The sequence below is a fragment of the Trachurus japonicus genome, chromosome 21 (assembly GCF_045865225.1).
Source record: "Trachurus japonicus isolate A0001 chromosome 21, Traja_1.0".
In the NCBI taxonomy this organism is placed as follows: Eukaryota; Metazoa; Chordata; class Actinopteri; order Carangiformes; family Carangidae; genus Trachurus; species Trachurus japonicus.
The window spans coordinates 35,666,972-35,679,900 of record NC_140927.1 but is presented as its reverse complement, the minus strand read 5'-3'; the positions used below and the strand labels follow the sequence as shown (position 1 = coordinate 35,679,900).

At 39.8% G+C, this 12,929-nt stretch overlaps 2 protein-coding genes across 2 annotated transcripts in view; both read right to left on the bottom strand.

Moving 5' to 3' along the window:
• Positions 1-12,929, bottom strand: part of ttn.2 (titin, tandem duplicate 2) — a 247,891-nt gene that overhangs the window by 136,301 nt on the left and 98,661 nt on the right. The window contains exons 87-98 of the mRNA XM_085766175.1: positions 12,119-12,190; positions 11,768-11,836; positions 11,547-11,624; positions 11,304-11,372; positions 10,787-11,005; positions 10,219-10,587; positions 9,785-9,901; positions 9,419-9,505; positions 1,184-1,255; positions 772-885; positions 577-675; positions 44-88 (exon numbers count right to left, since the gene is read on the bottom strand). Of these exons, the coding sequence (XP_085622301.1) occupies positions 44-88; positions 577-675; positions 772-885; positions 1,184-1,255; positions 9,419-9,505; positions 9,785-9,901; positions 10,219-10,587; positions 10,787-11,005; positions 11,304-11,372; positions 11,547-11,624; positions 11,768-11,836; positions 12,119-12,190 (1,410 nt within the window). The remainder of the gene's footprint in view (positions 1-43; positions 89-576; positions 676-771; positions 886-1,183; positions 1,256-9,418; positions 9,506-9,784; positions 9,902-10,218; positions 10,588-10,786; positions 11,006-11,303; positions 11,373-11,546; positions 11,625-11,767; positions 11,837-12,118; positions 12,191-12,929) is intronic.
• LOC146965713 (uncharacterized) lies at positions 1,409-9,331 on the bottom strand. The gene is made up of 5 exons (XM_085766396.1): positions 9,304-9,331; positions 8,692-9,213; positions 5,896-6,072; positions 2,120-4,854; positions 1,409-1,417 (listed from the first exon to the last, which is right to left on the bottom strand). Exons 1-5 carry the CDS (start codon positions 9,329-9,331, stop codon positions 1,409-1,411), a joined length of 3,471 nt encoding a protein of 1,156 aa, XP_085622522.1.

Here is a 12,929-nt window from a genome sequence, read left to right as displayed (position 1 = left end):
ATGTGTGCACTCAGGTGAAATGGGTGGTAATCGGTGCGCCTACCTTTCTTGACTCCTCCCGGTGCTTGGACAGGTCCTTTGGTTTCATCTAATGCAGAGGTATAGTTCAGAAAGTTGTTAGTTAGTTCATGTTATCAGAGTGAACAGCATTTACTTTGGTTTAATAATAGGAAGACCTTAAGAAGCTGTGATCAAACATTCAAAAATAATGAATGTGTTACACAGACTGTGGATGACGGGTGATAATAGTGTGACTGAGATACACAGTCAAGTAGTCCAGGATCACATGATTTAGTTGAACCATAAGCAAAGATAAAGAGAACTTAAATTGTATCCAAAGACAAATTTGGCATGCTTGTGTTGGAACGACAACAAATTAATGACTGAACATCACGACACACAACATTAAAAGACCAACAAAAAAAAGACTCACAACAAGAATCAACAACAAGAATAAAGACAATGTGTGGTTACACATTATTAACAGTGATGATAAAAGATATGAAAAAGATGAAAAGAATACAAAAAATTCCAACAAAGATGATTCTTTTTTTTCAGTCATTTAAATTCCTCTACCTGTCTCAGGAACTATCGTTTCTACCATGATTGGTTTTTCTTCTTCTGCAACGGTCTTGGTTGGTTCCTCAGCCTTCACAACAGGCTGTGGTATGGTTGCTTCAAGTATAAAAAAGAGGAATTGAAGTATAGCAAAGACTTACTGAAATACACAAAAGGTTGAAAAAAAATAGCAAAGAATTATTGTCAGGATACCTGGCTTAGTTTCCTCACGTGCAGGAACTGTCTTCTCCAATTTCTTTGCTTTATCAGTGACTTCAGGCCGTTTGGCAGCTTCTTTAACTTTTACAGCAGCCTGCGGTTTGCTCTCTTTAAGTACAAGGTACACAGGCAGTTCAAGAGTGAGTTCTCCACGGATATTTTATTCTAGATCTGATAGCTTGAGCTTAACTTCAGAACGCTGGTCCATGTTTCTAATCACTCCACAGTTCATTCTGCTCAGCGACTTGGGTTATATGTTGTATCTCTTCAGGATAAAGTCTCAAAGATTTTTAAAGATTTCAATTTGCTAAAGAGTGACATTCTTTCACGAATGCCGTAAGAAACCCCTCCCACAGAAACACAGAGACATACAACAGCAAACACGTTTAAAAGAGGAGCTATGTACCTGGTTGGGGAGCAGCTGGCTTTACCAGTGGCTCTTTCACTTGTGGTGGTGACTCCTTCTCCTTAACAGGAACTTGGAAATGAAATTATATGACAATCAGAACCTCAGTAAGACTGATGGGGTGAGCACCGAACCATGCAACAACAAATAACACAGACAGAGAAAACCCACAATGGATAACATGGAAGATGAGTTTCAAGACTTAAGAAACCCCACAAGAATATCTTACCTGACCTGTGAAACAACACACACAGGTACAGTGACACATAAAGGACACAACAACACAATTAGAAGAATTGATTAGAAAAACACAACATAAAAAATGGAACAGTTGTGGTGGTTTAGATATCAGGTGATACGGAACCAAAAAAGAGACTGTCTCAGCCGACAGAACGGAGGTCCCTCGCAATGAGGAAGAACAAAGGTTGTGCCCAAACAAAATGGGTGATATGGCATGGATCTCCTCTTGAAATGATGACGACAAAGAAGATATGACTCGGAAACATCTTAGAGTGGATGATAAAGGGAAGATGTGCAACAATGTTTTGTGCTCAGATTGAAAAACACGTGCTCGGTGAATGACAGATCTGTTCCTTGTATACCTCTGGAGGGTTCTTTCACTTCTGATTCCAAAGACAAAACTGTTCTTTCAGTGAAGGACTGAAGCCCTTTCATTTCTCCCTCCTTTCTGGATATGGTTTCAGCTGGAGCATCTGTTTGGTAGCGAGTAGTCTTTCTCTCAGCCATCGTCAGCGTGGTTGTATCTGTTACTGAGGGTTCATTGACAGTGGGCTTATGCAAAGGTAATGTCTTCCTGGTATCTATTGTGGATTTTTCTTTCTCTGAGGAAAGTTTCAGGGTTAGATCATCAGGGGCCCTATGTTTCTGTGGAGTATCTGATGTAATATCTTGTTCTTTTGGGATCAATGGTTTTACATAAGAAACATTGATGTCAGGTGTCCGTGAAGCTTGTATTTCTGTTTCATCCTGCTTTTCCTTTGTAGGTTTGGTAACACTGTGAAATATATCCTTAATGGTGTCTGTTTTAGACTGAATACCTTCACCAGTAAGCTGTTCTTGATCTTTCAGAAAGTCTGGAGATGTACGACCATATTGGCCTTCCTGGTGCCTTGGTGAATGAACAACGGTCTTTGAATCTTCCCTTTTCTTTTTTGTGGAGGTAACAGTTGTCATTTCTGCTATTTGTTGAGTTTGTGTCTGTTTTATTGGTATTTTTACACCAACAAATGGAACTTTGTCAGTTGTAAATTGTAAATTAACATCGTCATCTGTACTTTCGCGTTTATCACTGACTTTGTAAATGTCCTTTTTCCTAGATGCAACTTGTTTTTCCAGCTTGTCGGGAAAAATTAATCTCTGGGCAGTTTCAGATTTTAAATCTCCATCTTTAACAATGAGATGTTTTTCAGGTGCAATCTCTATCACAGGTGCAACTGAAATTGTTCCCTCTATTTGTTCCTGTTTAGTTTCTGTTACTTCAAATGGGGTAACACTACCATATTCATTTTTAACTGGAACTGTCTTGGATTGCACTTCATCAACAGACTTTTTTGTAACTTTGTCTAATTGCTGTTCTTTGTTTTTTACAGATGTTACTGCCTTTGATTGAACTTCTTTACTTTCAGTGTGTGTCAACCCTGTTACAGGCGTAACAACTGTGTCTTTGTCACTTTGCTTTTGGTCATGTTTTATTTCTTCAACTGTGGAAAATGCTGTTTTGACCATGACATTGGGTGTTTCAACTGCTTGTGGCCCTATTGAAGAGTGTCGATATTTTACATCTGGTTTGGAGACAACTGAGGTCTTACTTCCAATTTCTTCTCGTATTTCAGGAAATGTGTCTCTACTGGGCACAATCTTCTCTGTTTGATCTTGAATTGACTTGATCTGTTCAAGTATAATGTCTTGGTCACTGGACTCCATTCTCTTTGGTGAAACATCTTCCATTTCATAAATATCCTTTTTTGTTGTCGTACTAGCTTTCAGCAGCTCACCGGGTGTGGTATGACACTTGAGAGTGCCTGATTTAAGATCTCCATCTTTCACCATCTGAGTTCTTTCAGATGCTAACTCCATCACAGGTGCCACTGAAAACTTATTTTCTACTTGTTTTGTTTCTGTTGTTTCTAAAGGAGTAACACAACCAAATTCATGCTGAACTACGACTGTCTTGGACTGCACGTCTTCAGCTTTTGTAGTTTTACCTGATGTTTGACCTTTCTCTGTTTGGGGTTTTGATTTTTTTGTTTTTTCTCTTACAGAGAGGACTGTTGTCTCTGTATCAATTAGTTTCTGTTTGTCTTTCACCTCTTCAACAGGAAGAACTGTGGGCGTCTTCTCTGTTAGAGTAGGTTTTCTCTGGGGTTTTTCAGATGCCATCTCCATCATGGGTGCCACTAAAATTCTTCTCTCAATTTGTTCCTGTTTTGTTTCAAGTGGAGTAACACTACCATATTCATTTTTAACTGATACTATTTTAGCATGGATTTCTCCAACTTGTTGTCCTTTGTGTGTTTTTTCTTGCAGAGGTATTGTTGGAGGGATTTCACTATTTTCATCTTCAATTGTTATCTTTTGAGGTTTGACTAATATCTGGGCTTTGCTTTGTTTTTGGGAAAGATCTTCTAATTTCTTCTCTTTAAATTCCATCTCAGATGTAACATCAACCTTCGTGTCAGTTTGTTCGCACTTACGTTTCTTTTCTTCGGGAGGAACTAATTTGACAGCTTCATGTTTCTTTGTGGCTCCTACTGACTGAATTTCTTCTATAATTGCTGCTGACTTCTCCTCACTCTTGGTCTGTGGCTCTCTCTTTTGAAAAATTGAGTCAAATTGTCTACCATCCCCTTTTCCTGTTTCTTTATCTACAGAACATTTGTGTGGAGAATCATATGCTGACTGAACATCTGCTACTTCAGGCTCAGTTTTCTCTGGGACCATGCGGTCTATTTTTTCCTGTCTTCTCAGGGTCTTCTTTTCAATGAGTGCCAATTTCCCTATTTTATGTTTCACAGGTGTTAAGTTGGACCTGATGTCTTCATCTATGTCTCTGACCACTTCATCAGACGTAATTGTCTGCTTTTCTGTTACCTGAGGTAGCCCTGAAGTAATTCTTTCAACTTGTTCCAGTTGGATATGTCTAGGTTCAAAAGATTCTACAGCTGAAATATGTTTACATTTGGCTGTCTCTAGGGTTTTGTCACCTGGAGATTCATCTCCATCATGAGAAACAGATTCTAATTTATCATTTTCTACTAGTTCTTCTGGCTCAGTTTCCTTAACATCTAGTGTGAGCAATTTCTCCTTTTCCTGTTTTGGGTGTTCAGTCAGAGGTGTTTGGTCCTCTTGATCTTTAAATGAGACAATGACTGACTGGAATTCTTCACCTATTTTATCACCTTCCTTCTGTACTTTTTGCTGTCTCTTTATCTCTGATGTTTCTTTCAAGGAGTGAGGCCTAGATTTATGAATTCCTTCCTTTGCTGTTTTTTTAGTTCTACTGAGTTTTTCTTCTGTATCTTGCTGCAGAGAGTCTATGTGTGCTACACTGAACTCAACCTCAGGTGCACTAGAGATTTGTCTTTTAATTCCTTCTTCCTGTGTTGTTAGTCTCTCATCTTTAACTGGGGACAATTGTTTATCATCCCCTCCTGTGATGAATTTAGATGAGGTTTGGTCTTCAGCCTCTTGAGGTCTTACTAACTTTGCCCCAACTACTTCAAATTCAGTTTCTTTGATTTTTGAATGTTTCTTATCTTTATCTCTAGGAAGGTTTGATTGTACTGACCCAACAGGAGTCTCTTCAGGTTTGGTTAGCTTCTGGACTTTTTCTAACTCTGAATGTCTGACTTCTATTGCAGAACTAAGTGAGATTTCTCCCTCAGGTTTCGCTTCTGTTGTTCCTTCCATAGGACTGACTTTGACAAATTTGTCCTGAAGTTTAACAACTTTGGACAAAATGGACTCAGGTAGAGGCTGGCTTGTTGACAGTTGCATTTCTTTGGTTAACATCATAGCTGAGGCTTTTCCTTCTTCCTGTGTCTGTTCTGCTTGTGTTACACTTTGGTCTTCTATGTGTTCTACAGTCTGTTCTTTTTGTTTTGATGGCTGCATTTTACTTTTAGAAATGTCCTTTGATTTTTGAGATTGCTCAGTTATTCCCTCACTTTCACTTAAGGGTTTGTCAGTTGTAGGGATTTTTTCAGAATTGTCTTCCTTCCATAATTCCTGATCTGTGACATGTTTTTCCCAAGTTTGTTCCTGAACATCTGACTTCTTGTTTAATATTTCAAAAGTATCAACTTTGTCATTTTGTATTTCTTCCTCTGGTTGAATTTGCTTAACCTTAGTTTCATTCTTATCTGCCACATTTTCAAACAGTTTGTCCTCTGTTTGAACTAAAGTACTTTCTTTGGATTGTGAATTACTCTCTTGTCTAACTGGTTGCTTAGCGGGGGTTTTATGTTTCACAGCTTTGGGTTTTCCAGTTATTTCCAACTTTGACTGCATGTTCTCAGTAACATCTAACTCTGGTGTTTTTGCAGATAACTTATCTGTTAGCCCTTGTTCAACTTGAGAATCCTCCAGAACTAGCACTTTGTTCAGAGATTCATTGACCTTTTCTTGAGTTTTTGGTATAAGTGTCATTTTATGACCCTGTGTCTTTAAACCATCAGTAACAGATATTGTACCACTTATTTCAGGTTCAATACTGTCATCCAAAATGTCTTCTTTATCCTTCTGGTTCATTTGGGCGTCTTCTTCAGCTTCTCGTTCTTTAGCCATCTCTGCAGAAGACACTTCTTCTGACATGAAAGGTCTCTTCTGAGATAGCCTTTCCTCTGTCTTTAAAAGACTAGTGATGGTTCCTTGCGGACAGAAGAGTTTAATAAGTGTGAGGACAAAGCACCATGTAGCGGTGCCAAGAGATTAGAAAAAACACAGACAAACATTTGGAGTTAAACAACACAAAGAGATAATAAAACGATAAGAGCAGAAGATCAAGAGGAAAATATGGTGTTGTTGTACCTCTTTCTGGTGTTTTTCCCTTCATCTCGATTTGTGTTTCAGATGAAGTAGCATGAGTGGGAATGGTCTCAACCTTGGCCTCTGGTTCTTTAAAGATAATTAGTCCTTGTTAAACATAATATGTTAAAAGGAAGAAAGATAAACTTCAAACCACAGAGGGACAGAAAAAAGAACCTCTTAAAAAAGATACAAAAACACACCACCAGTTCTGTAGAGAACAAAATGAACAGGGAAATGTGATATGGAGAGACATTCACAAATGAGATGAACTTTGTTTGATGATGCACTTAAGTTGAATTGATTGATTCCCTAATATTTGGACAAAGAAGGAAAAAAGACTGCACCAAAGACAGAGACATGGAAACGTTAAAGATGAAGATGATGGTGTTAGATTTGAACTCTCTGTACCTCTGGCAGGTGTTTGTGGAGGAATCCTTTTCTTCTCTGGTTTTGAGGGGATTGAAGGTTTTGTGTCTTCTTTTATCTTTTCAGTATCAACCCTCTGAGGATGGATATCTTTGGGTTCCTCCTTTCTCTTGGATTCTGCTACACTTTTTGCCTCAGTCTCCTTTTTGATGACTTTTGGCTTCTTGAGGTCGGTATCTGTTACTGACTCTTTTGGTTTAGAGCTCACATCTATTTCAGGTTTTGGTTTTTCAACAAGTTTCTCTGTTTTTGCCTCATCTTCTCTAAAGTCAGCAATGACTGAGGGTTTAATGGGAGTTTCCTCCTTTCTTGTGGGGGTAACCTCTGTGGGTTTGGATTCTGTCACTTCGGTCTGCTCAATTTTAATTTCCTCAGCTCTACTGTATTCTTCCTCTGGAGTAGGTGATTCCTCATAGGTGACCTCTTTCTCAATTTTCAACCTTTGAGTTTGTTTTGTCAGTTCTGTACTGATTATCATTTGGGAAGGTTTGGTTTTATCTTTCACTATCTGTCTGTCCTCTGGTTTCTCTGTCTTCTGTCTCTCCCTACTCTCTGTTTTGATGCTAATCTCCATCCCTTTTTTGACTGAAACACTAGTTTCCTGTGTAGAAACTTCCTGTGGCGGGTGTCTGACTGATGTGCTGTCCTTCCTCTCGTCAGTGATTTCTTCTGTTGGTGATTCAATTGTCTTGATGAAAAACTCTCCTTCAGTTTTTTCCTCCTTTACTACGGTGACCTCCCTATCTTTGTCAGATTCATCTACCTTGACTAGCCCGATAGCTTCTTGTGTTTTGGGGACAACTCTTTTTTTGGTCACCCTGACTTCCTTCCTCTTTGAAGCGTCAGTAACAGATATCTCACCTCTTAATTCAGACTTTTTGTCTGATTTGGTTTGGGCTGATTGTTCTGTTGTACTCAATACATCTACTTCTGATAACAACACTATGGTCTCGCCGAGTGGAGCTACTTCGTCCTCGTACAACTCTTCGGCATGTTCTTCCACTACTTCTTCATGTTCCCATATTTCCTCCGTGGGAGACACCTTCTCCGTCACATAATAAACTTCCTGTATTTTCTCTGCTTCTTTTCTTTGCTCAATCTTGACAAGACTCACAGTTGCTGGAAGTTTTAAGAAGTGTTGAAGAACAGGCGTCATGTGACGGCGCCAAGAGAGGACAACAAAACACAAAGACAATCAGGAGTGTTAGAGAGAGACAACACAGAGATTAAGAGGCTGGTGATAATCCACCAGTAAAAGATTAAGATGGTTCAAGAACTTGGTTTCACATGTTTTCAGATGGTTTGTACCTTTTTCACGAGGAGAGACTTTTTTCTCTCGATCGACCTCTGTGGACCGAATCTTCTCAATCTTCTTAGTTTCTATTACTTATGAACCGATTTTAAAACCAAGATGGTGCGTAGGAACAAGAGTGTTGTAAAAGAAGGGAATTCAGACAGTTACCAAACAGACAAAAATCACAGGTGCACACAACACAACAGAAGACACGGCAAACAATAAGATGTTGAAGATGTAAGATGTTACAAAACCCCTTGAAGATGTGGCAACAACTCAGTTTGTATTACTCTACATTGCACTTGTGACATCTACATATACTGTAGACTCAAAAAAATGTTCTGTTCATTGTTCCCTGCTATTAATCAACTGTTTTGAAGATCATATCAGATCTCTTGCATCATCTTAAAGACATTTTACATGGTTCTAACGTGTGTCCATTATCTGTGATATTCTGTGATAATCTGTTATCTCTTACTGAAACTAGCTTCGGCCTTTGGTTGTTCACTGTTTGTGTATCTGATAAATGAGCCTTTAATTATCAACATTGGGTAAATATCTGCATTAAAGCTTCAGATTCTTTAGTTTTTTGAGTGTACATTTAGATGTGCAGCATTAAGCCCCATAAACGTCCATTGAGTTTATGAACAAGTGCTGTAACTGAGTGTTGCCAATGGTTGACATGCATGAAGAAGATTCAAAGAAAGATAAAAAGAGTTGAGTTCTGCCTCAGCTGTACCTTTAGGAAGAGGTTCTTCAGCCTGTGGTTTGACTTTAGCTTCAGGTGTTTTATCAGTGGTTTTAGTTATAACTGTTTTCTCCACAGAAATCGTCTCTGTTTGTTTCTTCAACACCTTTTCAACTTTTACTTCTTCAATCTTGACAGGAAGCTGCTCAGCTGGCTTCTTCTCAGGCAGCTTCTCTACATCTGCTGCTTTCTGAGGAACTTGTGCAGGCTTCCTGACAGGAGGAACCTTCGCTGGAACTTTTTCCTCAAGTGGTTTTTCTAAAACCTTCTCTGGCACCATCTTTGAGATTTCCTCCACTTTCTTCTCAGGTGCCAGAGCTTTTTCTGGGACCTTCTCATGGCTCTTTTCCTTCACCTCTGTTTTCCCTGGAGGCCGTCTCTCAGGTCCTGTCGCAGGGATTTTATCCGGCCAGCTCTCAGCTTCAGTCTTCAGCACAGCAACCTCTTCAAACACCGTCTGAGCTACTTTTTCAGGCACCTCTTCTGGTATAATTTTAGGTGTGGGCTTCAAAGCTTTAAGAGGGTTTGACACAGAAACATACACAAGACATGACTGTAGAGAACAGAAAAATGTGCTGGCGCACAAGGAAGGCTATATCAGACACAACAGGGTTTTCCCTGTGAGGAACATGGTCCTGCTTGTTTAAAACTGGACAAGAATCGAAGAACAACAAAAAAAATGCATAAAGCCAGGGCTGGATCAGAAACAGTAATGTACCTTTCTCTTTCTTTGTTGGTTCTTCTTTAGGAGGAACTACAGCAGCTTCTGCTTTCCTGGTTGGTTTTTCTGGCTCCGCCACCGGAACTTTAAAGAGCAGCATTCACATACATTAGAAGCTGTACAAGGACTTGAAGCTGAAAATGCTGTTACAGACAAACCCACCACTCTAACGAGTGTAAGACCAGACAAAGCAACAACTGACAAACTCTCGTGCAGCCCCATCATAATGTCATGGCGACTCTGTGAGCCAGAGGTTAAGATGTTAGACACACACACCTCAGCTGCTCAAGAGAGCCCAAAGATGAGGGTAAGAGTTTAGGTTTTAGTGGGGGCAGCGATGGGATGATCGGCAGCTTCAGGTACCTTTAGGGGCTACAGGTTTCTTCTGAGGAACTTCTTCCACTGTCTCCACCTTTTGTGGGACTGGTGGTGGTGGTGGCGGAGGTGCAACCACCTCCTTCTTGGTCGGTGTTTCGGGTACTTTGAAAAAACATCATCATTTATCAGATATGTGAAATTGTAACAGTCAAAAAGGCTGTTGAAGAGTCAAATGACGTGAAATGACAGGACACAAAGAGACAGACTGACTCCATCACAGACATTACAGACAGTTGAAGTGTGTAAAACATTAAAAGGTATTAAGTTCCTTAAGATTAAAGAAGTAAGAAGTTTGTCTGCACAAAAATCTAAAAACTATGCACAAACAAGCATTCAAGAACAATCACTCCAGGTGAGTAAAAGTTGGAGTTATGAGAATTAAGAAAAACTCCAGAAACTCAACCAGAGGTGGTTTATACCTTTCTTTGGAGGTTCCTTTGGAGCAGGCGTTGGTTCTGGTTTGGCCTTGGGAGCTTCTTTTGGAGCCGGTGTTGGTTCTGGTTTGGCCTTGGGAGCCTCCTTTGGAGCCGGTGTTGGTTCTGGTTTGGCCTTGGGAGCTTCCTTTGGAGCAGGCTTTGGTTCTGGTTTGGCCTTTGGAGGTTCTACTTTTGGGGCTTCAGGTTCGGCCTTTTTGACCGCTGGTTCTGGTTTGGCGATGGCTGGTTCAGGTTTTGATACTGAAGGCTCAGGTTTACGGACTTCTGGCTTTGGTTTTTCTGGTTCTGGCTTGGTGACTGCCGGTTCAGGCTTGACCTTTGCCAGCTCTGGCTTTGCAGCTTCTTCGGGTACTTAAAGCAAGATTCAGATTGGTTTAGATATACGTACGAGCAAAGACAGACGCACAAACAGTCAAAGATTCGCTTCCAGCTGGAAGCTAAGCGAACACAATAGAGACATGTCAGAAGTGAAGACAGACAAAACAAAAAAACTCACAGTTCAACAAGTTCTTAAAAGTCAACACACACAACCAAACAAAGCAGGAAATACCTTTAGATGGAGTTGGTGTCGGCTTCTTTTCTGGCACTGGTTTAGCCTCAGGCTGCGGCTCAACCTTCACAGGTTTGGCTTCTGGTTCTGCTCTGGGAGCCGGTGTGGGCTTAGGCTTTGGTTCTGGTTCTGTTTTTGCTTTGGGCTTGGGTTCGGGTTCAGGCTTAGCTGCAGGCGCCACTTTTTTGGGCTCTGCCGGCACCTGAGGCTTTGGCTCATCTTCAAGTAGGCAACACAGACATTGGCTAACGTTAGCATGAAGTCGTGCTAGCATCTAAGAGTTATCAAGAGGCACTCGAACGAGCGAGATGACACTTAAGACAGAGACGCACACGGATGTAGAGTGAAATTAGCAAAGTTGTTGTGTGGAAAACAGACAACGCTGATTACAGAGTACAAACTGTTAAAATCTGGATAAAAACTGAGACAAACTTTAAGAGGTGAGATGCTACGTAGCGGTGACGTGGTGAAGACTCTTGATAAGACATGAAACAACAGAAAGAGCTAGCGTATGTACCTTTCTTTGGCACGCCAGGCTTCTCAGCGGGCAGTGAGGGAGCGGCCGGCTTCTTAACCTCCTCTGGTGCTTTTACCATACAGTCACACACACACCATAAACCAGGGAATCAAACAAGAAAACAAACAAGACAATGAGAGGAAATGAAGGGAATCTATACAGTGTAGTTGTTAAAGGACAAATGACTCATCAAAAGAAGGAAAGGTGCTCAGAAGTGAGATGTTACATCTCAGACATCTCTACCTTTGGGAGCAGGAAGTCCTATCTTCTCTGGAACTGTAACTACGGGAACCTTTTCCTCCACCGGCTTCTTGGCCTCCACTACTTTAAAGTTTCAGTAAAAATTCACAATGTTAATGGAGGTTAAGTGAAAAGGTCACAGAACCATATTATATTTTAAAAGCCACAGATGAATTCAGTATTTAACAGGTACATGTACGCCAACATCTAAAGAATGTTGGTACCTTTAGGTGGTGATGGCTCCTTCACGGCCGCTGTCGGCTTCTCTTCAGGCTTTTTCTCAGCTGTGGGAACTTAAAAAGACACCAACTGTGTTAGCATCACAAGAGAGATGCTGAGCTTTTGGCTGGTGAAGCAGAGAGAGAAGCGCAGCAGAAGCGCAGTAAAAGAAAAAGTACTACAAGTACTACAAAGTTTACCTGTTGTGAAAAATGGAAGAGTAAATAAAGGGATAAAAAAAAATGAAACGACAAAGCAGGACAGGACAAAACGATCAAAGATTTTAGTAGACGAGGATGGACGCTTGAGTTTGCATGTTTTGCAGAATAAGGTGCTGATGTTCAGCTCAACCCTACCTTTTTTGGGGATTTCCTCTCTCATTTCAACTTTCTTGGTCTCCACTTTCTCCTCAATGGGAACTCTGACAGCTGGTGGGAAATAAAAACATGACACATCCAGGATCATCATCACAATACATACATTTAATCTATACACTGCAAAAACTCAAAATCTTTCCAAGAATATTTGTCTTATTTCTTGTCAAAATGTCTCAATTTTAGTCAAAACTAATCTCTTTCCACTTAAAATAAGACTCATTACCTACAAATTAACTTGTTTTTAGATCATTTTCACTTGATTCAAACTAATTTTCAATTGAAATAAGTAGAAAAATCTGCCAGTGAAAGCAAGATTTTTATGCTTGTAATAAGAAAGAAAAACTTGCTCCACTGTCAGATTTTTCAACTTATTTAAAGTGGAAAATTTGCTTGAAAAAAGTAAAAAGTATCTAAAAACAAGCTGCTTTTTAATGTGATGAGTCTTATTTTAAGTAGAATTAGATTTATTTTGACTAGAAATGACATTTTGACTAGAAATAAGACAAATATTCTTGGTAAGATTTTGAATTTTTGCAGTGTACATATATTTAAACATGAATAAAAATCATTATGTTTAGTTTAGTTTAGTTTAATACGTTTATTTGTATCAGGGACAATGTACAAAATAACATTAGTCTCAAAATGAGAGGAGATGCTTTGTACTGGGTTTAGCTTAGCTACTTTCCATCCGTAGTCCTCGGATGATGTAACAAATGGATGAGCCTCTGACAATCAGTGTTGCATGAAATATTGTCTCTTGTTATAAGACAAACCTTAAAGCATGTCCTGT